The sequence below is a fragment of the Carassius gibelio genome, chromosome A2 (genome assembly GCF_023724105.1).
Source record: "Carassius gibelio isolate Cgi1373 ecotype wild population from Czech Republic chromosome A2, carGib1.2-hapl.c, whole genome shotgun sequence".
NCBI lineage: Eukaryota > Metazoa > Chordata > Actinopteri > Cypriniformes > Cyprinidae > Carassius > Carassius gibelio.
In genome coordinates this window covers 10,647,194-10,674,656 of record NC_068372.1, presented here as the reverse complement: position 1 = coordinate 10,674,656, position 27,463 = coordinate 10,647,194, and the positions used below count along the sequence as shown (strand labels likewise).

The following is a 27,463-nucleotide window of genomic DNA, read 5'->3' as shown; positions in this document are numbered from 1 at the left end:
TCTAGGGAGAATGGAATTAACTGTAGGGGATAACTAATTTTCACTGTGATATTATTTAATGCCCAGTAATCAATGAAGAGTCGTAAACCACCATCCTTCTTAGGGACAAAGATAAAGCTTGTTGCCGCTGGTGAGGTAGATGGTCTAATTTATCCCTGTTGAAGGTTTCTTCACTCACGCATTGCAGCTTGTTCTGGAAGGAACAGAGAGTATATCCTACCCTTAGGAATGGGCTCTCCAGGTACGAGGTCTGTAGCGCAATCCCAGGGTCGATGTGGGGGTAACTTGGCTGCTGCGACTGGATTAAACACATCGGAAAAGGATGAATAGCATGGAGGAACACGAATGGACAAATTTTCTCTTGGACTCTCAATAGACATAGAATTAAGGATCATTCTTAGAAAGATTCTGGCTTTTCATTGGTGTGAGCTACAAAGTGTGTTTCATGACAGTTACAGCCCCAACTAGTAATCTCTCCTGTAGCCCAGTTTAGTGAGGGTTGGTGTTGGATCAGCCACGGACGCCCTAGGATGATGTCTGTCTGGCTTTTCTCAAGAACGAAGAGAGTGAAAGACTCGTGGTGATTATTCTGTACACTGAGTGTGATGGGTGCAATTTGGGAGGTCACATACCCTTTGTTTATCATCTCGCCTGTCACTGCATAGATGGAGAATTGTTTCTGGGTTCTGGTTGTTCGGAGGCCACGGGTTTTCGCGAACTTTCCCACGGAGTCCACGATGGACGTGGCTGAAATGACGACATCTCTAATTCTTAGGGTGACACTGATGGTTAATGGGGAGGACACAGAGGGTTTGGGAAGGACTGAACTCACTAGTAAACGTGGGGGACGAGATGGGCACGTGCATCTGAAATGATTTTCCTTCCCACAATAGAGACAGTCTGAGAGAGTCTGTTTTCTCATCGACGAATTCGTTCAGTAGGAGACAGTCACTTGATTTCTACTTGCATTCTCTCTGGCGGTGTTTCTGGGGTTTTCTCAGGCGTAAGCTGCTGGGGAAAAGGAACTGGAGCAGGTGTGTCGTGATAGCATGAATGGGATCTAAGATGCACTCGTTGGGCTTGTTGCATGAATTTTTCTAACCCCATACTGTCGTCGTATATGGCAAGCTGTAAATGCAGCGTAGGATTTAACCCTTCCCGGTACACCATCAGTAAGGCCTTCTCATTCCATCCATTCGCCGCGGCCAGGGTTCTGAATTCGAGTGAAAATTCTGACACAGATTTCTTTCCTTGACATAAATGTAGTAATCGTTCACTTACTGTTGAATCACCCACTGGATAGCCAAACACCTCTATAAAATGATTAATAAATCTGGAATGATGAAGTGACTGCGGTTTCTTGGAACCAGAGTGCTTCTGCCCACCTCAGCGCAGCCCCGGATAACTGCTGAATCACAAAAGATATTTTTGAACGATCCGTGGGATATTGATGTGCATGTTGTTCTAGCACGAAAGAGTATTGAAATAAGAACCTGTTGCAGTCCTCCTCCCTGCCTGAGAAGGGCGCTGGTCGAGTGATCGTGTCCGCGATGTACACCAGTGTGGAAGCCGGGGTTTAAGGAAGTGCCGCTTCCTTCAGGTGGTGTTGAATCCATCGGTGTTGGTCAAGCCTTCTGTCAGGTTAGTACTCGGACGCAGAGGTAAGTGGATTCAACACAGTCTTTATTTTAAAGGGAATAGTGAGAGGGAAGGAAGTGCAAACTCGGTGTGGGGTTTTCTGGAGTTCATGTCCATGAAAGCCAGGTAATTATGCTTCTGTGAAAGCCAGGTTAGTACGCTTATATATTGAGTAAGCATATATATCGAGACGCCAAAGCCACACAATACGAGATTCCAATTCTTGTCTCTTCTCTTGCAGTGGGAGTTCAAAAGTCGAAGGATCACTTAGGCACTCAGGAGATATCAAGGCACGTAGGGGAGTACAGATCATGGAATATGCCTGGAGTGTTCTGGAGACAGGAGAACAAATACACACAGGTTACTTTCGCAAATGTGAGTATAATTTTTACGGCTGGAGTCTTCGTGAAGACGAGGTGAGTTGGAGACAAGTTCACGAGGTCAATCCCTGTTGGAGGCTTGACAATGCATTGGGGTTTCCAGTGCTGGTTATTAGTATTCGGGAGAGAGTGAGTGCTGGTGATTGGTTGGAACCGGGTCTGCCCGATCCATGACAACTACAGGCTTTTGAATGATACAGGTATAAAGTTACAAAAGCTTTTTATTTCAGATAATTGCTGATCTTTGGATGTTCTGTTGAATCTTTTTAACTGTTAAAAATATTAATTAACTGGTATGGTTATGTATGTAGCCTTTGTATCACACTCATATCACATCTTGTTTTGTATAATAATAAAATGTCAAATCTTCCAATTTGTGTCTTTTTTTATTTTAATCTAGCTTTATTTACACTGGCCCATGGAAAACTCAATGGACACACTTGACTTGGCAAAAAATAGCAGGAGACAAATTTATGTTTTATTAAAAAGTATTTACATATTCTATACTCATTGCGTGCGCACACATTAGGATAGTTTAGATGCCTGCCTCCGTTGCTAGTCCCTTTCAAGCACTTCAATTTCACAATCTTCTTCTCCTCCTGCCTGGCTCTTTGGCCCCGATCACTCACCGCAGATCAAGCCTGTTCTTGATAAACCTGTTGTGAAAACGTGGGAAAAGCCGATGATGAAGAAGCTGGGGTGAAGCAATCTTTATATTGGCAGAGCAAAATACTTAATCTCTCCATCTTGTGACTGGATGTTTACACTATTAATATCCCTGTCCCTGTGTGATGGTCCTCTGCAAAAAAAAAAAAAAAACACCTTCCGCCGGCCCCTTAAGTGGGTCGGCCCACTGGGAAAATGCCTGGTATGCCAATTACCAATCCAGCCATAGAGAAAAGAAGAGTGGAACAGGTAGAAATAGATGAGCACAGAGGGGGATGTAAGAAAAGATAAGAGGAGGTTATTGGTGAAGTGGAAATAGCAAGGAGAAACTGTAAGAAGGCATGAATTACCCAAATTTACCATGTAAGAAATCATGACCTCTCCTTTAGAGAAGCTGTAAAACAGATCTAAAGAGTTTGTCAATACAATTCTATATTTATACAATTTTTCCCCCATGATGCAAGTGCATCAAAAATGTATTGTATATAAAATAATAATAAAAAAAAAAAATTAAAAGCAATCTTAATAATTCAGCATAATTTCATCAGCAAATACACCCAAATATAATTTCATTTAATTTATTTTAGCATACCTTGCCGAGCATACCTTGGTTTTGACGTCATGGTTAAGTACTGTTTCTGTACAGCAGGGGGAAAACTATTTTATTATTATTATTATTGTTGTTGTTGTTGTTGTTGTTAAAAAGTGGTTTACTAAACAAATTGCTCTTCATTTAAATTAATTAAGTTATAATTCCAATTTTCTTAGGGATGAAAATTCATCATGGCTTACACCCTAAACTACCACTGATACTGGATGAACCCTCATTTCCTCCAATCCTGTACCTGAATGACCACCTTCCCACAGTTTTTAAATCCAGCAATTATTAAATACATCTAAACCAGCTAATAAAGGTCTTCAGGATTACTAGAAACTTCCAGGTGTGTTAGAGCAGGTTGGAGGTAAACTCTGCAGAACATTGGCTCTCCAGGAACAGGACTGGACTCGCTTTCTTTAGGGGTAGAGCCGGAATAAAGTAAAATAATGGGAAAAGTGACTGCCCACTAAATTGTCAGACAACATAAAACTCTGTTAGTAATTTAATGTAAAATTGTTTTATATATTTTTTTTTACAAATGAGGATATCCCTGGATATCTCTGGAGATATTTTTCTATATGTCTCCCATTTCATGCCATTCAAAATTTATATAAGCTCCTTATTTTTCTAATCATGCTGTCTATGTCTTTTGAACTTTTGATTATGTTTTTTTTCTTCTTCTTCTGTGTATTATATATTTTTAACAGGACATACTACCCAGGTGGTAAGCCAAAGACAATCTATACTGCAGCTCCATCTAACACAGAGACTTCAAAAGCTTATGTTTGAGATAGGGTCACCCATATAAACAAGGCTGAACTGTTGTTACATTGGTTTGTTTTAGACCATTATGTTTTTGCATTTATTTTATTTAAAAATAAATTGTTTGTTTGTTTTTGGACTACACTGTGTTCATGATGAATATAAATATTACTTAAATTATCATGAATGCTGAACTTTTGGAATATAAAAAGCCTGATTAAATTAAAGAATTAAAGATCCCTGATTAAATTTATGCAACTATTTTGCCATGCTGGTTGTGAAAGTGTTTAGACTCTTGTTTTTATGTATAGGGGAGACTGGTGCAAGAATTTTACAGCAGAGAATATTTCTCACAGTGTTTTTTTGTTTTATTTTTATTATTTTTAATAAAATTTTATTTATCTATAAGTACATACTTTACATATTGGCCACAAAAAAAGCTTTATATAGCTTTAAATATTTCCATCGTTATTGCCCTATAAAACATATATAAATGGAAGCAGAGCATGTTGGTATGTTGTCACATTTGATAAGTTGTCAGAATGGGACCTGCTGTTAAATGGACAAAAAAATTGTCCTCTAATGCTAAATTACACGCATTGATAGACAACTGCTGATGTTAGATTAGCATGATGTTAGATTTGCCACACTTTAGTATAAATTTTATCTAATGAGCATAGTTCTGGCTACAAGTTCCTCAAACCATAACTGACTATACATAATACCTAATGTTCGATCAGCCAGAGAGTAGTACATTTTTACTCCTCTTTTAATTTTCAAGCTCATAGTTCTGAAATTTCAGTAGGGATAATGTGAATATAGAGGAATAGCAGAGATAATGTGAATAGTACAGAAATGTGAATGAATACATCTTAACTAAAAAACATAAAAATAAATAATAATAATAATAATAATAATAAAATAATAAAAATAAAAAAAGTTTTAATGATTTCTAAAAATTAATGGATAAATAAAACAGCTTCCAACAATTCCCATTTCACATAGCGACCCATTTACTTATTAATTCAGTTTCTTCTGCTGGCCATCATTTAGTCATTATCATTTTGAAGTGAGGGTGGAAAACGTGTAAAACAATCAAATGTTACATATTGTCATGGACCTGTTTTTTTGTGTTTTGTCCCGTTCCTGTGTTCCCTTATTTAATCATGTTCTTATTCTCGTTGTCTCCTTATTAGTTGATTCCCCGCACCTGTCTGCCCTTATCAAGTTTAGTATAAATTTGTAGTCTGCCTCATGTTTCCTTGTCGGGTCTTGAATGTCATCCTTGTGTTCATTGGTTCCTGTTGGATAATTAAAGACTCTAATTTTGTGAAATCTCCATGTTTCCTCGTTCCCTTGCTCCAACATATCATGACACATATTATGTGGCAAAAAAAATAAAAAAAAACACATTTACACGTTTAACTAGGTAGTTTACTAGCATACTATACTAGCATATAGATTTTTTTAATTCAATCTATGCTTTCATGAGCGTATGTGCACAGAGACAATGGCTGGAAGTAATCCTGAGTGTGATAACAATTACTTCATGTCTTTCATGGTGATAATCTCTCCTCAGCTTCCTGGGGTTTTACACTGCTGACACTGACAGTCTGGGATTACAACTGAAGCGCTATCAATGATTAATATGTCTGAGTAGCTTCTCCTTTGATTAAATCTCTATATCCATTAGGGGTGGAACGGAACACAGATGTAATGGTTCGGTATGTACCTCGATTCGGGGTCACGGTTTAATATGGTTTTGGTACAAAAGGGGAAAATATATACTATGAACAGACAGTAGTACAGTTTTAAAAAAACCCACCTAGACGTGAAAATACAAAAAAAAAAAGAAAAAATTCTACATGATGTTTTATTTATATACATCAATAAATACATTTTTGAAATATATTTGATTTATTTTACAGATAAACAAGGGGGAAAAACAGTGTGACACATCGTAGCATATATAAACTGTGTTTCAGTTCATTTTGTGACACGCTGTTCACAGAAAGGAAAATCAAATTGCAGAAAGCGACATACTATTTGTTTTCTTTGTTTAAATTTTTTTTTTTTTTTTTTCATTGTTTTCATTTCATTCACAAATTAAAGCAGACCTTTATAGTGATGCATTATTAAGATAATACGTGTTTAAAGTTGATTCTGCTGGTATAAGGAAACAATTGAAGTGATCGCTCCGGCGCGCACACACACACACACACACACACAAAACACATAAATTCCAGCATTGCTAACTTGACAGCACAATTGGTTCTTTATCAAAACAACATACAGTGAACCAAACAGCGCAAAAATTATACAGGTTCAGTACTGGAATTAGTCTATTAATTCACTTGTTTCAGTCTATGCAATATGAGCCGGAAAGATAATTGAGTAGTTCACCTCTCAAGTCTTTTGGTTTTCAAAGTCATTCGTTCATCACCTGACACACCCATAAGCATAACCAATGGAGTCTTGAGCCAGAAAGAGAATTAGTTAGTTCCTCTCATGAGTCTTCGGGTTTTTCGAGTCTTCGTTCATCACACGACAGACCCATAAGCTTTAACCTATGCAGTATTCGGAAAGAGACTTAATAATAATAATAACAGACTCTTTATTACTGTTGTTACAACCTTCATTGAATGGAAAATAACCATCATGACAGAAATGTATACATTTATAAACTGTAAGAATTAAAATGCTACTATTTGAGCCCAGAAACGCAGTAACTGTAAGAGTAAATAATAATTATAATAATTATGAAAATTATGATGAAGATATTAATAATTATAACTATGCACCCATTTGTAAGGAAGTTTGTAAATTAATTTCTCTATCCAATGCTGTCAGGTCACATGACAAAAGAACAAACAATAGGTTAAAGCCTTTTATACAGTCTATGGTTTTATACAGCTTATGGGGGGTGTCACGTGATGAAAGAATGACTCCAGCCAGAGGACTTGATAGATGAACTCATCAATTCTCTTTTTGGCTCAGACAGCATAAGTTTAGCTTATGGGGCTGTCACTTGTTGAAAGAATGACTCAAACCTGAAGACTTGTCAGATAAGAGGTGAGCTAATCGCAGGCTAAAGACCCAGGTAAACAATTAATTAATTAATCTATTCTGTTCTGTTCTTATAGATTATAGTTTTGTATTGTTTGTAGTGTGATCAATGTTTTTATGTAAGTACTGGCAGACATGTTAGGGAAGTAACTCATAACATTTTAATTATATATTTTTTAAATGAACAAAATGACTCGAAACAAGATTCATTCATTTTGCTGAACGAGACTCAAAGGTCAGAGTTGGTAAAATGATTCGAACTTCCCAACACTACACGGCATTCGCTGTTCTTCTGCTGGTGGCCGGTTATCAAACAGCATTGCATTGCTGTGGGCGCCCCCTCTGGATTGGGGGTGAATTGCCTGTATTCATTGTAAGGTCTCATGCACCAAACCAAGATGCTCGTACCGTGATGGTTTGGTACAAATACATGTATCATTCCACCCCTTATATGCATGCATTAACAGGATCCATTTATTCATGCTACATAACATGAGTTTTATTTATTTTAATGATAATCATTCCTGCTCAAGTGTGTATACTCTAATTATATACTGTTACTAAGAATTTTTATATTACTTTTTATTTGATTGATTACACTGATTAGTTATTAGTTTTCCAGATACAATGTGCCACTGCAATTATTTTATACACTCAATTATAATTGTATATTTGACTCTGATTTTGCTACATATGCTGAAATTTCTCACCCTGTAAATCTCAATATGACATGGTTATTCACAATCATCACTATAGAGACCACATGACACGTGACTTGATCCTGACATAAGTGTTGCTCCTCGTGTTCTGAGTGTCAGTGCCTAGTAATCTCCCCCAGTGCTGACCAAGGGAACCAACCCAAATCCGCTCAGGAAGCAAGGCTAGGTGTCTGTCTGTATCTGTCTATTTGGGAAAGCTGGAGAAGGGGTGGAGGGGATTTTAGCTATAAACCTGGCTAACCTGATTAGTTGGACAATACACATCCTGGGTACAAATACCAGCTCCTCCCTACTGTTCACTCCATCCTCAAGCTTCAGACCTCACAAATTAGTCGAAAACATCACTACCAGGTATGAAATTAATAATGGCTGTAGAATTTATAGGAATTTAAAGGGTGTTATCTGGGACATGATTTTGATTGAGACATGATTTTGATGTCACCATTATTTAAATTGAAAAGGCTTGATTAAGACTGCAGTTTTAATAGTATATGATGAATATTATTGTAAAGCATTGTCATGCACAGACCTCCAGAGGGGCATGAGAGAAGTGGCTATGAAGGCACAGTCCCCTGGAATTGTGGTCCATGCACTTAGATTAAACCCAAAATGACCCTCACATTGAACCCTAATTTAAGCATTAATCTTTTGCTTTTTTATTGTGTTCAAGATTCTAAACAACAATGAGCCCAAAAAATATCGTCTTCAAGAAAATTTCCAAGGACAAGTCGGTAAGTTAACATTACTACATGGGTGGATATATATATAGTATATTAATATACTGTAGTAATTAAAAAGGAAAATTTCAGGCTATTCTTTTTTTTTTTTTTAAATGGTCATTGAAAAAAGTAGCTTAATATTCGTGGTCAAGATAAGATCCTTACTAGCTGTTTTATCTTCTGATCATTTTCTGTAAAGTATACAGTTTTTGCTGACCTGTTACCAAATTTGCGTAATGCATAAATACAGTTTAAACCCTGATTTGTGTGATTTAAATACAATTCATTAGACCACATTGTTTTAATGTTCTTCTTATGAAATGTTGTGCTACATCTGGGTCAGGTCACTTTTGTAAAAGAAACCTGATTAATTAAAGGACTAATAAATAAATAAATAATAATTCTCAATTAATAAGCTCAATAAGCTTTGCTAGTTTGGGACCTATGTTGGTTTATGTTTTTGATAAACTACAAAAAAAAGAAAAGGAAAAAAAAGAAAAAAAAAAATAGGGGACAGAGGGAACACACAATATGATATATTGTTAAAGGTGACCAGTACTGTTGGAGTATGTATACTCTTTGCGTCAGACATGTATTTATCAGTAAAATTTTACTAGGGAAATATTATTAAGACTAGTACCTCAGTAAAAATAATTTAGCAAAAACCACAACAAAATATGATTTGTGTGTTTGAAAAAAATATATACTTTATGTTGTGTTTTTAAATCAGGTGGGTGTGTATATGGGAAAGAGAGACTTTGTTGACCATGTTGGCTCTGTGGATCCAGTGGGTATGTGAGAGAATAGGTCAAATTTTATTAACCTGTCTGTGATTATAAGCACTTATCAAGTTTTCTTAAAACTTTCATTTATGTTTACTTTTTTATATATATATTATTGTGTAATATTATTCTTTTCTCATCAGATGGTGTCCTTCTCGTTGATCCTGAACAGCTGAAGGCGAAAAAAGGTCAATACATTTACAAAGATTTTACAAACTGAACAGAACGTAAATCAGATACATCTAATTACATACATGTATAACAAGTCACCTTAATTTATTTGTATAGTGCTTTTAACAATACAGATTGTGTAAAATAACTTTATTGTATTAAATAGCACAATAGTGTGTCAATAATGCAAAATGACAATAGTAAACAACATTTTCAGTTAAAGGCAGTTCATCATTGAATTCAGTGATGTCATCATCCAGCTCAGTTCAGTGTAAATGGTATCTGTGCAATCAAGTCGATGATTTGGCTGGATATTAAGTGTCCACAACTAAGCAAGCCAGAGGCGACAGCAGCAAGGAACCAAAACTCCATTGGTGACAGAATAGAGAAAAAACCTTGGGAGAAACCAGACTTAGTCAGGGGGCCAGTTCTCATCTGGCCAGACGAAGCCAGCAGTTCAATTCCAGGCTGCAGCAAAGTCACATTTTCCAGAGGACTCATCTGGATTCCTGTGGTCTTGTCCAGGTGGCCGTCTAGGATACAAGGTCATTACTGGGAATCTGTCTCTGGGACTCTTCTAGTTGTCCTGGTCTCCTCTGACAATCAGGGCTGTAGAGGTCCTCTCTAGGTGCTGATCCACCATTGTGGCTGGATACGTACTTGGGTGACTGCAGTGACCATCTGATCTGGAAACAGACTGGATCTGGTGGCTACGGTGACCTCGGAATAAGAAAGAAACAGACTTATATTAGCATAGATGCCATACTTCTAACGATGCAGCAAGTGCATTGTGTTTTATTGGACGTGTTCCTAGTTTCCATTGTCCTAATTAATGCAGCATAAAAATTGTTTAATGGCTTTGAATATTAGAAATGTGTTAGTGTGTTATGTGTAAACCAGGCTAAAGAGAGATGTCTTTAATCTAGATCTAAAATGACAGAGTGTGTCTGGCTCCCAAAAAATGTTAGGTAGGTTATCCTAGAATTAAGGCACTAAATAGGAAAAGGATCTGCCACCCACAGTTGAATTTGAAATTCTAGGTATTATCAAATTGCCTGAGATTTGAGAACGCAGCGGAATAGGAGGACTATAATGCAATAAGAGCTCGTTCAAATACTGAGGTGCTAAACCACTCAGGGCTTTATAAGTAATAAGCAAGATTTTAAAATCTATACAGTGTTTAATAGGGCGCCAGAGCAGTGTTGACAGAACCGGGCTAATATGCTCATACCTCCTAGTTCTAGTAAGAACTGTTGATGCTGCATTTTTAACCAGCTGAAGTTTGTTTATTAAGCGTGTAGAACGACCATAAAAAAATAAGTATTACAATAATCTTACCTTGAAATAATGTTTCTTCATTTGACATTGAGAACATAGGTACTTTAGATATATTTTTGAAATGGAAAAATGCAGGTTAAAAACATGGATTTCAAAGGAAAGATTGCTATCAAATATCACACCTAGATGATGACAAAGAATGACAAAGAGGAACCATCAAGTGTTTTAAATTATGAAGGTTTTAGGTCCAATAATTAACACCTCAGATTTTTTCAGAATTTAGCAGTTAGAAATTACTCATCCGTTTTTTATATCGACTACGCATTCTGTTAGTTTTTCAAATTGATATGATGCTAATGCATCACTAATTCCAACAAAGTTTTCTATGCAAAAGAATGTTGTGGTCAATAGTGTCAAATGTAGCACTAAGATCCAGGAGCACTTAGAGAGCAATACAATCACGATCAGATGATAAGGGCAGGTCATTTGTAACTCTAAAAAATAATGGAAACTGGAAACCCTCACAGTTACCATTTTCCTCTAAGAAGGAATATAATTTTGAGCATACTATCTTCTTCTTCTTATCTACTTCTAACAATGATATTAGCTGTTTGATTCTTTTGCCCTCTAGCATATGTCACTTTATCCTGCACATTTCGATATGGAGGTGATGACATGGACGTGCTGGGCATCGCGTTTAGACGAGAGATCTATGTGTCAACCCGGCAGATATACCCCCCACTGCAGGACAAAGAACAGGGCATTCTCACCAAGGTGCAGGATAAACTACTGCGTAAACTGGGTGTCAATGCCTACCCATTTTTCTTTGAAGTAAGTATCTTCAAATGGCTTAATTTATATTAAGATACTTTCATTGCAAAGAAATGGTAATCGTCTCCTTATTAATGTACCATTGTATTTACATGTCACTAACACGAAGATACTTTAAAGACCATGTACAATGTAAAAATTCTAATTAGTACCACCATACTTTTGTATATGGATTCGGTACTAATGACTTCCTTCCATTTTCCAAACCACGTGCATTGTAGTGGTAACCCGCTACTCCAATAATGAAATAATAATTGTAAAAAAATCTTGTGCTCTTTTGTTTTTATATTAGGGGTGTAACGTTACACATATTTTCAGAATGGTGTTTCAGTTGAAACTTCTAGTTCTATTTATTGTCAATTTTTAACGAATCAATATTGATTCTTAAATTCAGTTGATTTTTTAGTCTATGGTGTTTCATGCGTCTATGATGTTGTTGATGCATGAATAAAACTTTGCTAGACATTATAGGCTAGCGCGCCTCCTGTCCAGTAATCACAATATGCGCTGTATTCTTATATCCTTATATTCGTTAAGACTCAACATTCTAATGCTCTTTAATGAGGCATGACAGATTGCTGTAGCCCCAGTTCAAACAGCAGCATAGAGTGAGTGAACACTCTAATTTCTTCGTCTTTACTACTATTTATAACATAAAATAAACATGAATGTTCAGTATTTTAACCATGAAAATACTAAAATAAAAGAGCTCATAAACATCGCCTAATGATACGTTTACCTCAGGTAGCCTAATGCGAATAGCTTTTATGAGCTATTTTATTTAAGTCTTTCTGTGGTTGAAGCGTACCAAACTAAAAACACCTGTACCGGAAAACCTACTATGAAAATATATGTAACATTACACCCCTTTTATCAAAAGAGCACAAATATATATATAGTACAAATATATGCAGATCAAATATTAAATTATTTAGTCAACAAAAACATAAAAAGTAACCCAGAATATGTTTTATATTTTCAGCTCTTTAAAGTTGCTAACTTTTGCTTTGATAACAGCTTTGCACATTCCTGGCATTCTCCTAATAAGCAATGAGTCACATGGAATAGTTTTTCAACAATTTTGAGTATTAGCTGCTTTTCCTTCACTCTCTTGTCCGACTCATCCCAAACCACCTCAGTTGGATTTAGATCAGGTGATTGTGGAGGCCAGATCATATTATGCAGCACTCCATCACTCTTCTTCTTGGACAAATAGCTCTTACATAACCTAGAGGTGTGTTTGGGGTCATCATCCTGCAGGAAAACAAATGATGGCCCCGCAAAGTGCAAACCTGCTGTGATGTCGATGTAAAATGCTGTGGTACCCACGCTGGTTAAGTGTGCCTTAAATTTTTGTCACAAGCAAAGCATCACTCCTTCTCCATGCTTCTCAGTGGGAGCTACATGAACTGTCCATTGACACAGTGATATACTGTATGTGGTGTACTTTACTGTTGTGTAAAAATCTCAAATTTGCACTCATCAGACCAAAGGAAATAATGTAATGTCCATTTCTTGTGTATCTTGGCCAAAGCAAGTCTCTTCTGCTTGTTCTTGTTCGAAAGTTATGGTTCCTTTGCCGCAATTCGACCATGAAGGTCTTGACGAACAAAGTCTCCTCTGAACAGAGGATGTGTGCCACTTGAACTCCTAGTAGCATTTATGAGGGTTGTAAAGGTGCTCTCAATGGGCGGCTTCTGTAGCTGGTATTTCTAATAAATGTATCCTCTGTAGCAGAGGTAGCTCTTGGTCTTCCTTTCTTCAGACAGTCCTCATGAGAGCCAGTTGCATCATAGCATTTTCTGTTTTTGGCGACTGCATTCAGGTTTATATTCAAAGTTCTTGAGATTTTTCTGATTGACTGATCTTCATTTCTTAATGATGGAATGTCTTTTCTCTTTACTTACGGCAATTGAGTGTTAAATTATACAAATTAAATATTGAAAAGGCACACACATCTGAATTGAAAAGCATTCAAGGTGACCACCTCATGAATTTGATGAGAGAATGCCATGAGTGTGTCAAGCGGTCATCAAAGCTAAGTGTAGTTACTTTCAACGATCTAAATGATAAAACATATTCTGGGTTGTTTAATTTTTTTTTTTCATTTATTCTTTGCATGTTATTTCATAGTTTGGATGTCTTCCGTATTAATGTACAATGTTGAATATAATAAAACTAAAGAAAACTGACTAAAGCAGAAGGTGTGTTCAAAATTTTGTAGTAGTGTAGTATATACATTTATTTGTATAGTGTATAAAGTATACATTTATTCATTTATCTATTGGTGGACCTGATAATAAAGAACAGTTCTCATTTCTGTTTATTTAGTTCCCTGACAACTTACCTTGTTCAGTAGGACTACAGCCTGCCCCAAAAGATGTTGGAAAGGTATCTGTTAACATAGATCTATTAAGCAATTTTTCTACCTAATTCTGACAAAGTTGTTTCTCTTGCATGTATATGATATATAGCCTCTTTGTAGTGTAAATTGTTTTTTTCACTGAACTGTCTAATGTTTTTTTTCACAGCACTGTGCTGTTGAGTTTGAGGTGAAAGCTTTCAGTGCTGAAAGCCAGGATGCCAAAGTTCGCAAACGGTTAGTCCAAGCTACAACTCTTACAACAATGTTGTATACAGGCCTGCAATGATTTACTTATACCACTTTGCCTTTTATTCTACAATAATAAAAATTCCTTTATGTAGTCAATGGAGCAATGTAAACCATATTTGGATATCTCAACAGTGACATGTCTTGTTCTCCTCTTCCACAATCAGGAGCTCAGTACGTTTGATGATTCGTAAGGTCCAGTATGCTCCAGAAACTCTAGGACCAGCTCCCTGTGTGGAGACTACTCGTGACTTTCTCATGTCTGACAAACCGTTGCATATGGAGGCAAGCTTACAGAAACAGGTGGGTTTTAAACAGACCACTAGTCGAGCATGCATGCATCATAATTTGTCTTTCTTTGGTGTTATTATCAATGTTTCATATTGCTTTTTAAATGAAGAATGTCCATTGGAATATAATTAATCAATGTGGAATATTGCATCGTAGTTTTTATTCAATTACATAATTAATTTTTTTCTTATAGACTTATTATCATGGGGAACCGATCAACGTAAGGGTCAAAATTAATAATGACTCTAACAAAAATGTCAGGAACATCATAATTTCTGGTAAGACCAGATTTGAAAGCACTGACACCTCAATTAGAAATAAGTGAGTTCAGGAAATTAATAAGGTTGGTCATAAATAAGCTTTTATTTTCAAGAGTTTCATTCTTTTATTGATATCAGCACGGTTGTTCTACCCTAATATTTTTGACCGCTACCCCAATTCAAAACATGCCAATAGAGTTGCATGTGTATCAGTCTGTGTGTGTATTAATATGTTTTAATAGATTATCTGCATCATCTGACTGAAATCTTAATGAACTAATTAATTTACAAAATATAAATCTTTGTGTACTGTATACAGTAACTCATACTTTAAGTAGACTGCTGTTACTAAAAAATAAAACACTTGTGGATGTCTATCTTTTAGTGGAACAAATTGCCAATGTGGTGCTGTACTCCAGTGACAGTTATATGAAGGCAGTGGCCATAGAAGACTCTGGGTAATAGTTTGATTCAGATATTTAGATGTAATTCAATAAAATAATTAATGTTAATCTGATTAAAGATTGTTATTTGGTGCAGGGACTCTGTTGATTCTGGTGCCAAGCTGGATAAAGTCTACACGTTGCTCCCCCTACTGGCCAATAACAGAGAGCGAAGAGGCATTGCACTGGATGGAAAATTGAAGCATGAAGACACCAATTTAGCCTCTTCAAGCATGTGAGTCCCCATGGAAAACACTGGCATGAAGATAATGACAGCTATTTTAGTTTACTGGGCTTTGTTTAACTGCTTTATTGCAGCATCAAAGAAGGTGTTCTGAAGGAAGTTTTGGGGATCATGGTGTCTTACAGACTTGTTGTGAAGCTTATTGTTGGAGGGTTAGTATCCCATGACACAATATTCTACTACAGTATATAGCATAAAACCATGCATGCCTAATATATGTTTTACCTATAGTGTGTTGTGTACATCCTAATATTTTGTTGTTCTCTTTCATAGGATTATGGGATCCAGGTAAATATATTTTCTTTAATACTTGATTAAGAATGGCCTTTGGTTGAAATTGTCACAACCTTTCTCCCTATTAGCGATGGCCCAGCATATCAATGAAGCTTTTTAATGTCTGCATATATATTATCCAAAAGTCTGAGACCAAACCCGTTGCTCTCTTATATTGAACATAAATAAATAAATATATATATATATATATATATATATATATATATATATATATATATATATATATATATATATATATATATATTGAAGATTACTGGTACAGTACTGGTAATAAACAATGGTGTTTTTCCATATCAGTGAAGTTGGGGTGGAGCTCCCTTTCCAGCTTATGCACCCGAAGCCTGACACAGGTATTATATACAAATGTTGTTGCGTATGTTCTTGTATCTGTCTCTAAAATATTTTCTGGTTCACATTCAATTATGTATCAACTCTGTTAAAATGTCATTTTCTCTTTAATGCCTCTTGAAGTGAAAGAAAGGTCAGTCAGCATTTTAATAATTAAAGGAACACTCCACCGTTTTTTGAAATAGGGCTTATTCACATTATTTCCTACATTTAGATAGGTGGGCAAATGCATTTTTGTTTCAGTGCATGCATTGTTTTAGTTTGACTAGGTCGGCGTTAGCTTAGCTTAGCACAATGAATGGAATCCTTTGTTGCCAGCTAGCATGGCCTGAGTAAAAGTGATCAAAAAATTTAAAAAAACCCACCTAATTACTTCTTGTGGCCCGCGTATTCACAACGAGTACAAATAGTGATCCAGATTAACACTCATTTGTATTATTTGTACTCTTTTTGTATTTGTACTCGTTGTGAATACGCAGGCCACAAGAAGTAATTAGGTGTTTTATTTTTGTTTTTTTGATCACTTTTACTCAGGCCATGCTAGCTGGCAACAAAGGATTCCATTCATTGTGCTAAGCTAAGCTAACGCCGACCCAGTCAAACTAAAACAATGCATGCACTGACACAAAAATGCATTTGCCCACCTATCTAAATGTAGGAAATAATGTGAATAAGCCCTATTTCAAAAAACGGTGGAGTGTTCCTTTAAATGAAATGTCTTTTTTCATCATGTCCTGCTTGCAGGTTTGTGAAGTAACAAATCACAAATACTCATGTAACTGTTATTAAGTAGTTTGTCAGAAATGAAAGAGTTCATATGTTAAAGTCCGTCCTGAAAATTTCATCTGAAATTAGCATTTTTATAAGGCTCTTATATTTATGTTGATTTATTTCCATTTAATGGCATAGAAAAGGATCTAAACATTTTCATTAAAGTACAATTACTGAACCTAAACATAGGAGCCTGATAAAAATTTTAATTTTAAAGAAAATTTCAGATAGCACTTCAGTTGTACGTTTTTGAGTAATATAAAAGTTGTGTACATTTACTCAGTGCTTGAAGTGGAAAAAAAACAAGTGCCATTACTCCACCCCTAATTTAAGGCCCTTAAACACGAGGCACGTTAAGTGGTGTAATTGCCATGCGCCTGCCGCTTTCTCTTGTAGTGGAAACTTTTTGTGCAGGTGAGGCAGTGGTCAGGTTTTAGTCTCGAAGCAGACGTTGCCATAGTTACAATTGTCAACATCACCTTTGTATTCATTAAAAACTAAAATATGAAAATTAAATAAACTAATTATATTTTATGTTTAACCACTAAAGAGACATCAGTGCCAGCGACACATATCAGAAGGTCCAGCCGAGGTGAGGCTGCTCTCGGTGGATACATGATCAATGAGCTCCCGCTGATCCAAAATTAGCAAAACACATTTTTAAATAGGCACTGTCTTTATAAATAAACTGCAGATTTGAGTTTTAAACAACTACATTCTCGCCTGAAATACTTTCAAAATTACATTTCATGACAAAATGACACATGAAAGTGATCCGAATAAATGGTGGTTGAAATCACAATGCTAATTTAATTGCATTTGGATACATGTTTAGATTTTATCAATGGCTACTTTTTGTATTTATCTGTTTTTATTGTTATTCCATTCAATTGTTTTGTTGTTGTTGCTTGAAACATTGATTTTAAGTTATTTCATTATTATTTCAGTCAATCCTGTAAAACCCTTTCTTATCCCAAACTACATCTAAAAGCTTGATCAGTGGCATAAAAGTAATCAATGCAGCTGGTTAATACTTTGCTTCTCATTAATGCGTGAACTTCCCCTTTAAATAATGTGATGCTCTGCACTTTATTTGAATGACTCTGTTACCAAGTGCTGTTAGAAGTGATTTAATTGATTTATCAACTGCCACAAATAGTGCCTGAACAAAATACTGATTTTGTGCACTTTAATTTTCTACCAATATTTTAAATTAGCCTCAATTAGGCAGCAATTGACAGCACTCTGATCCAATGGCATACAGGCATCATCAGTGTGACAGTACTCTAGCCCAGTGATGTGAGGGCAGCAGTCATATTTCAGTGGGACCATGCCACTCTTTCTCACAATCCTGCTAAAATGTAGCAATGTAGTGCCAGTATGAGCGCTCTTTGGAGTCCCTTTAGCTGGTGCCTAGAAACAGCACTGTGTTCACTGATTGATTGAAACCGACACGGCTGCCTCAGCCACTCACAAAAAAGATAAAATATTTGTATCTTTTTCTCAAAGCGAAAGTGGCAGGATTTTGGGTGCACAAACACCACTTGTTCTCTGCCTCTGCGCCATCAGCGAAACTGCTCATGTTTCACGTTTTCCATTTATTACGTTTACTACTTTTTGAGCATAGATGTGAAAACTTAAACTGTTGTTAATAATGAATGTTTTGGAGCCCAGACTAATTTTTGGTCTCTTTTAAAAAAGGCACTTGCTGAAGTGAAAAAAATATGTAATCTATTTTTTTTATAATAGAAATTTTTTTAATAGACCGTTTTCGAATCATGTTCATTATTTATTTTGTTTATTAACATATCTGTAATGTATTTGCTTCTTGTCCTTTTATGTGAATGTGTTTCTGTATATAGTGAACTGGAGGATGAAATGGTTTTCGAGGAGTTTAAGCGCACCTACTTGAAGGGCATGGCCGAGGATGAGGATGAGGGAAACATTTCACCTGGCGAACACTGAGGAATGCATGTCGTTTTTGAAGCATCTCTCTATGACTTTTTTTAAGGCTGCTCAAAACAGACAATCATATATAGAGCATTGCTGCAATAAAGCACTTTGTTACTAGCATTTAATTAGCAGACAAAGCTGTCATTTTTATTGAATAGCATATTTTTCTGTGAACCAACCAAACCATGCTGCCACAAAGATCCACAAGGATCTCTGGAGTTGTAACTGAAATTAATAGAGAGCTTTGTTTTTTTATTTTACAGTAGTGGGAGCACTCCCCTTTTGATACTGCTGTAGTAGTTTGGTGTGTATCTTTAGAAATTTGGAAGAAACTGATGTCCTGGAGATTGGTGACTACTGTACATAGTAATAGTCCATAAAAAGTAAAACTACAGAGTAAAATCCTACCTGTGTTTTTGGTTTAACAGTTATTTTAGACCAACTTTATTTGTATGCATAAATAAATGTATTATTACAAATTACTCTATTATAATAAAAACTGTACTGTAGCAGGATGTTCAGTTTATGTACACATGATAAGGAAAGTAAATACTATTTTACAATAATTACAAAAAACATTCAATACACGCCAAAGTGACTAAATCATAAAACTAAAATAAACTAAACTAACTATAAACTAAAATGTTTATATTAATCTCAATATTATAATACAACAATTTCTCAAGTGACGTTGATTGTCAACTGATTGTCCTAAAAGTTACAGTGTAAAAATGATTGTGATCTTAAAAGTAAAAGACTGTAAAAATGCTATAGTAAAAACCTGTTAATTGGTTATCAGTAAGTTTCCATACTATATACAGTGAATAACTGTAATTACATTTAATGTAACTATATGGTAAAATAACATTAAAATTAACGAGCCATGAGTTTTTGGAAGTGAAAAAGAAAAAGGCATTGTTGAATTTACAGTGAAAAACTGTAAATTGACACTCCCAGAATTCCCTGGATGACACTTCATATTTTGTGGGTGGGGGGTTTCATTGAAATAACTATATTTCTTCTTTTTTTTTCTTATCAGTTGTGTACATTATGGTTTTATCTTTCATCTAAAGTTGTTAAATTAAAGTTTATTGCATTATTTCAGTGTGTTACTATGATGGTGTTTAGTGTTTGTGTGAATGACACTGTGCAACTTGAGAAACTGCTTGAGAAAACGATAAACTAATTCCACAGTGCACAAGGTGCAAACAACCTTACGCCTGTTTCACACATACTCCGTCTGCAGTGCGTATGCATTGATTATTTTTTCACGCACCCATGTTAATGGAGTTGCATTCCAGGAGCGGTGCATCTGCAGCAGTGAAGCGATTGTTTTATTACCGAATAGCAGACTGCAAACGCATCCTGTGTGAAAGCACATCGGGTCTGTGCTGCTTCAGCACCACATACGCACATGGACTGCATACGCACTGCAGAAGGAGTATGTGTGAAACAGGCATGAGTCTTGTCGAGGGTTCCATTGGGAAGCTTCTTTTTTTAAATCCCTGAAGCAAACCCGGTGGCTTCAGCTGCATCCATGTTAGCACATCACGTTTGATGTGCTAATTTTACAGTAGGCATACATACAGGTGCGAAAACTCGTTCTCGCCCCCTACAGTGCAATTCAGCTAGTTATACATCTGTGCTAAAATATCAAGGTGAAAGTCATCACAGCTTGCTTAGTATACCATCACCGCCAGTTTAAGGTGGTTATTAGTGCATTACAATGGTTCAAAACAGATATTAGTAATTCAATATGTTGTTTTATTAAAATTAGAACATTAGATCAGTTAATGAAATATGATATTTTATTGGGAATTTAAGTTAAGTCTGTAAAACCTAAAATGTTGCTACCATATTTTTAACAGTGAAATTCTGGAAACCAAAGCTGCTGTTATTTTACCGTAAATGTCACAGACTTTTTTTTTTTTTTTTTTTTTTTTTTTTTTTTTACACATGTAGGAGAATTATATGATATCAAAAATATATTAAATGTTTTCTCTACTTGAGAAAATATTATCTTAAAATGATAAAGCTAAATCTGTTAATCTATATTTTAATTATATCAGTACAAACAATAGTTAGCTTGCGTTGCTTACATTGACTTTGTACTCCTGTTATCAGCTTTAATCAACTGCAGCTGAGTAGTTTAGATTACGTGAAAAAAGGAATTAATTGTTTTAATTATCTCAATTACATTAACTAAAGTTAATTCAAAAGAAGCAACTGCTCAGGCCTGCTTACAAAACAAGATAAACTGAGGTAGCAAAAGCAATGATCTCATATAATGAACACATTTTCTTAGATTTGCCAGAGTATTATATTCTCTGATGCTGCACAAATGTATCTAGTGCCCATTTTATAGAAAATGATATGTGCATTGTTTTAATATGTACTGGAAGGTTACATTATTGTGACTGTCAAAATGTTAATAAAATTGGCTTAAAAAAAGGTTAGCAAGAAAATAATTAATGGATGTCAAGTAAATTAACATACGCAAACAATTATTAAATAAAATAATTAAATAAAATAATTAACATTTGAAGCAGGCTCTTTAGTGTGCATTTTATATGCAGCACCTGTGCACAAAAGGGATAGAAGTCCTTCTGGTTACATCATCAGCCTGCACTTAAAAACCTGACATTGTGGTGCTGGCGTTGTTTCTCTGCTTCTTCTCAGTCTGGCTTTTGGTTGCTATCTGCCAGAGTTCTGCAGTTCACGATGTTCTCTTCACCCTCAGGAGAAGTCTCAAGTGAAAAATTCACCTTTTCCTGCTTTAATTCAGTCTTTCTCCATGCTGAAGAGTGCTCTCCCCTTTCAGGAGGCTATAGCGTCCATCAGCCCCTCCCTCTTCTTCTCTCTGCAGCTGTGTTTGCTGCTTTGCCATTTCTCGATAGACTCCAGTTCATTGCGTCCTTTTGTCAAGGCACTGTTCCAGAAGTCATCTGAAATTTTAACACCCAGAGACTGCATTAATCAAATGTACCTATATAACTTCTAAACAAATTGTGTCTGAGCAGTCAGCTCTTTTTCTAATTTTCACTTTTCAACCTCCACTTTCAGTGGTCCCTTAGTTACAACAAAATCATCTGGTTGAAAACAGCAGTTCTCTTATTCTGTTAGTAAAGCAAGTTCTTCATTGCAGGAAAATAGCAAGCATTTTTTTTCTTTGCAAAATGCAGAAATCAGCTACCTTTATTATCTAAGTATACTGCAATAAAACAAAATAAAGATAATAAAGACTTCAATCATCATTTTTCTTCTATATTTCCAGACATAATTCGGAATAATCTGGTATTGGTGAATCAATGTTTCAGAACCAATATGAAAAAATCCTATTATTTTAAATATAATAATTTAATTAAATATTTAAGCAACTAGTTCCATTCCCATTGTAAAATGCCTATGGCTTTTGAATCAAAAGTCCTTTTAACTTGGTCATCCAATTTTGCTCTCATTCAACAATGCACTACACCAGTTATTTGTTTTAGTTAACTCAAGCCCAAATCACTAAACTCTGTATTGGATTAACTTTCATACTGTGTCCCAGGGATAACAAGATACACATTTTAGATGGCTTCACATATTAGATATAAAGTTTTAATTACATGCAATATTTTAAATTCATCAATTAATACAAGTTATTAAATAATAAAGGCATATACTATTTTAATTAATTTCTGCCATCTCTATATTAGTCCATGTCTTGGAACATTTGTTTTTTAATTTTTTCTCTAAAACAACCTTCATACAATTAGCTTTATTGTTTTAGGGCTCATGCACTCATCCTTTCTTAACACCAGCCACACCTGTCTCTGTAACCTAAACACTCTCAAGTGATGGTCCAGGAGAGGAGATATAGAGTCTATTTTCTCACAAAAATACATTTCACCAAAATACATTTCACTGAAAACTGAATACAAAATAAATCACACAATATTTTAACTTTACAGTTCAATAACGGGGGTTCTAAACAAAGTGTGCAACATTATTCATTAAACACTTATTTAATGATTTCAGTCGAAAGTTTACAATATTAACAAATTATTCACAAGCAGTGTTTTCAGAGCCCCCAGTAACACTGTTTGAATCAGAACACTAGCAATACAGTGTAGTAAAACTAGTAAAATCAAATTAAGTACATTTTTATTAAACTAAGTACAATCCAAACCTATCACAAAAGGTCAATGAATCTCTATCTGAAATGACAGTTCAGTGTATCAGATGAACAATTTCTTACCAATGTTTCATGAACAAGCTGGATCCTTAATGACTCTTCAAGGGGAAAGAAGAAATGGTTTACTGAAAAGCTCTTAAAAAGCAGGATTTCATCTATAGCATTTATTTAAACCATAGGTTCTCAAACTTTTATACCAACCACTTCAGAAAATATTTGTCTCTCTATGTTCCACCATAATGACCAACATTAAATTTCAGCATTGTAATAGGCCAAACTATTCAGCTACAGCACTACAGTTCAAAAATGAGTCAGTTTCATTCCTAATAAGAATATTTATTGTTGTCAGCCACTTTAACATTGTAAATACACCGTTTGAACATTAACACTGTACTGTGCTTACATACAGGTAAATGAAAGACTTAAAGATTAAATTAAAATGTGTTATAACAAAATTAACATAACTGTACTGTACTTAAATGTAAAAAATAAATAAAAATAAAATAAAATAAAAGGCCAACTACTTAGGCCTACTCAAAGACTAAATTAAAATGTATTAACATTAATATTTAATTTAGAGATTCCCCTGTGTAACCACTAGAGCGGGCCTGACACCGAAAACCACTGCTTTAAACAATCCTAATTCATTTTCAATTTCTTTTTCATTAATTCATTTAAATTGTACCAAAATTTATTGATACTATTATAAGAATAAAAACATATATATAATACACCTAATGCATGGGTTTCATATCAGGAAAATGTGGAAAAATATCTAAAAGACAGACAGTAACATAATTAACCAGCAACACAACAACAGATGAGCATCTAACTTGAGCATGTGTAATAAAGCAATACAAAAATACACACACAGGTATTTAATTAATCTTCTGCAGATTACAGGTCCTTTGATCTACCCATTTGTAAACTCTGGTAATGTTATACTTTACTATTTTCAAAAGATAATAAAGATAGCGATTTTCTTACCTCATTTTGCCAGTAGCCTATGTTTGCCGCAGAAGGCTCTCGCAGAACACATCTGACCCTTCTTGTGTTCACATTACAGTTTTTGTTCTCCATTGACATGTCATGACTCAAATTCGCTCAAAAATAAAAATAAATAAAATACAGGCAAATATAAAATAGTTTGGGACCGACAGAACAGTGACTCGCAGCAGTCAGCCACCTCAGCCTCACTCACAGAAAGACGATATTAACGGTCATATTTTCAAATTCAGAAGGCGCAAAACGATTCATCAGGGCCGGCTCGAGTCCTTTGGTTTAGGTGAGATTGAGTTTTGTCCCCCCCAGACTCAGTATCCCTGGTCTCAATGGTCTGTGTTTCACTGGGACCTGGAATGCTAGATGTGGCCCCTTCATCTGCAACAGACAGATCAGTGGTGTTAAATCGAGGTCCTGGAACAAAGCGGGGCAACTGACAAGTATAGGTCTCTGCAGGAAAGTAATGGGAGTTACGAGATCAAGGTGTTTTTACACCATGATACCTGATTAGTCGATGTAATACTGACGTTAGGTTTAGGGGTGGGGTTGGGTAAGGGGGATAATTTAGATTGCATGATTCAGAAACACCCAGCAGTTTCAAAACACCCACATGGTGATAAACGCCCACTTTTGCTCTGCAGAGACCTAAGTCTCGCAACTGATCTGGCATGCTATTAAAGAAGGGAGAGGTAACGCAATCACATTGGTGGACCAGTTTAAGTGAATAAGAACGTGCATTAGTTGCTTTTATGGGGTCGGTAAGGTCATGAATAACATGGAAATGCCATGTGATTTTAAAACAACAATTTCCAGGCCTAAAAACTTTTCTGAGGGGGACTATGTGTCGCATGGTTTTAATAAATCTTGCAGCTTTCAAGTTTAGAAAGGGAAATTCCTGCATTTATTCAACATAGCTTGTAGGTTTGAATAATAAAATAAATCCACACAAAGTCCAAGAAAGTTAAATCAGTCATTTGAATCCATGACCTCTCTCAGAGGGTGCTTCTCATCAGCGCATCAGTGACATGCACGCTACGATACAAGACTTATTTTTTTATTTTTATGTTATATATGTATGCATGCCTGTATATATATATATATATATATATATATATATATATATATATATATATATATATATATATATATATATTTACAATTTACATTTTATTTACGTGTTTAAATAAACAAACAAACAACATTGCGTCGTCAGTGTTGGTGATGTATCAGACACTATACAAGCTCCTTTAAATACTTATCATTGGTTAAATATTTCTAAAAACCTGTGATTTAAAATAATAATATCGGCCTAGTTCGCTTATAGCAATCGCCGGCCCTGCGATTCATAATCCAGTCTCCTGAATGACAGCCAGATTAACCAATCATGATCAAAGTAAGTCTCAGTTAGGTTAACACAGTACACGTAGCATGGGATTTTCAATAATATAATAAATAAAAAGAAAACAGATAGAATAAAAAAGAAAAAGAAAAAAGAATAGAGCAAGCTAGTTAGAGGTCTTTGCACATACACACACACATACATATACAATTGCAAAATAAATAAAAAGAAAATAGAATACAAAAAGATTAGAAAGGTAGTTGGATTTTTTAAGAATAGAATTAGAATAGTGAGTGTTAAAGTTAGAGGGTCAAATAAAGATGGAAGAGATGTGTTTTAAGCCGATTCTTGGAGATGGCTAAGGACTCAGCTGCTCGGATTGAGTTGGGGAGTTCATTCCACCAGAAGGGAACATTTAACTTAAAAGTCCGTAAAAGTGACTTTGTGCTTCTTTGGGATGGCACAATCAAGTGACGTTCACTTGCAGAATGCAAGCTTCTAGAGGGCACATAAGTCTGAAGTAACAAATTTAGGTAAATGGGTGCAGAGCCAGTGGTAGTTTTGCGTTAGAGTTATCCGTGATCTCAGCACAGACTCACTCCGTGCTCGTATCACAGATTTTAGTTAGGCTAACAGAATCAAAGTGAATCTGTATGATGGCAGGACAATGCAATAGTTACAATAACAGTCAGGTTGGTCATGGTATTTGGTGTTGAAAAAAATAAATACTTCAAATGTTGCGTTTCCAGATGAGATAGCACGTCCATTGAGTGAGGTCTGTACTCCATCACTGAAACGATCCGTGTATGGACCACGGAAGATGAGTGTCATTGACTTGCGTTAGAGTTATCCGTGATCTAAGCACAGACTCACTCCGTGCTCCTATCACAGATTTTAGTTCTGACTATAGCCAAAATGTGTGTAAAACACCATCAAACTGGATTTTATGATGACAGGACGAGAAAAAATGGCAAGTTAATTACATTCCATTGCAACAGTGTCGACGAAAAGCTTGTAAGTTCCTAAACAAGTGAGTGAGGTCAGGTTGTGGAGGTCCGTGCCATCACGGGACTTTTGTAACTGAAACAAACGTAATTTTTATGATGACAGGACAATGCAATAACTACAACAGCTGTCTGGTTAATGTCATTATGGCATTTGATATTGGAAAAGAAACAAATACGTCAAATGTTGCGTTTCCAAATGAGAAAGCACGTCCGTTCAGCGAGTTCTGTACTCCTTCATTGAAACGGGTATCCGTGTGTGGATCACGGGAGGTCAGTGTCATTGACTTGCGTTGGAGAAATATCCGTGGCCGGGTCACGGAATTTGGGGCAATTCCGTTATGGCTTCACGGATTTTGAGTTAAGGACCCGTGGACATTTCACGGAATTCTGTGAGACCAGGTTGTTTTGTAGGCAAACATTAATGCCTTGAATTTTATGCGAGCAGCTATTGGAAGCCAGTGCAAATTGATAAACAGAGGTGTGACGTGTATTCTTTTTGGCTCATTAAAAATGTATCTTGCTGCCGCGTTCTGAATTAATTGTAAAGGTTTGATAGAATTGGCTGGAAGACCTGCCAAGAGGGCATTGCAATAGTCCAGCCTGGACAGAACAAGAGCTTGAACAAGGAGTTGTGCAGCATGATCCGAAAGAAAGGGCTTGATCTTCTTCATGTTGAATAAAGCAAATCTGCAGGATCGGACAGTTTTAGCAATGTGGTCTGAGAAAGTCAGCTGATCATCAATCATAACTCCAAGGCTTCTAGCTGTTTTTGAAGGAGTCATGGTTGATGTGCCTAACTTGATGGTGAAATTGTGATGGAACGATGGGTTTGCTGGAAACACAAGCAGTTCTGTCTTGGCAAGGTTGAGTTGAAGGTGATGGTCCATCATCCAGGAAGAAATGTCTGTTAGACAAGCTGAGATGCGAATAGCTACCGTCGGATCATCAGGATGGAATGAGAGGTAGAGTTGAGTGTCATCAGCATAGCAGTGGTAAAAGCCATGTTTCTGAATGATAGAACCAAATAATTCCATGTAGACAGAGAAGAGAAGTGGTCCAAGAACTGAGCCCTGAGGCACCCCAGTAGTTAGATGTTGAGACTTGGACACCTCA

At 35.8% G+C, this 27,463-nt stretch overlaps 1 protein-coding gene and 1 long non-coding RNA gene across 3 annotated transcripts; one reads left to right on the top strand and one right to left on the bottom strand.

The window, feature by feature from the left end:
* The first annotated feature begins 8,032 nt into the window (after positions 1-8,032).
* Positions 8,033-19,924, top strand: saga (S-antigen; retina and pineal gland (arrestin) a). 2 transcript variants are annotated; one of them, XM_052610494.1, is made up of 16 exons: positions 8,033-8,180; positions 8,500-8,560; positions 9,279-9,339; positions 9,474-9,518; positions 11,411-11,610; positions 13,942-14,001; positions 14,142-14,209; positions 14,389-14,524; positions 14,706-14,790; positions 15,158-15,230; positions 15,313-15,450; positions 15,534-15,611; positions 15,733-15,747; positions 16,051-16,103; positions 16,225-16,234; positions 18,735-19,924. In XM_052610494.1, the coding sequence occupies exons 2-16, from the start codon at positions 8,513-8,515 to the stop codon at positions 18,835-18,837; spliced, it is 1,173 nt and encodes a 390-aa protein (XP_052466454.1). In that variant the 5' UTR covers positions 8,033-8,180; positions 8,500-8,512; the 3' UTR covers positions 18,838-19,924. The 2 variants fall into 2 exon arrangements, with proteins under 2 accessions (XP_052466454.1, XP_052466448.1); XM_052610488.1 differs by lacking the exon at positions 16,225-16,234 and having other exon boundaries at positions 8,034-8,180.
* Positions 19,925-20,921: 997 nt separating this feature from the next.
* On the bottom strand, positions 20,922-24,343 carry LOC128022697 (uncharacterized). The gene is made up of 3 exons (XR_008185974.1): positions 23,990-24,343; positions 23,066-23,100; positions 20,922-21,770 (listed from the first exon to the last, which is right to left on the bottom strand). It is a non-coding gene; the product is annotated as an uncharacterized LOC128022697 (long non-coding RNA).
* Between the last annotated feature and the right edge of the window lie 3,120 nt (positions 24,344-27,463).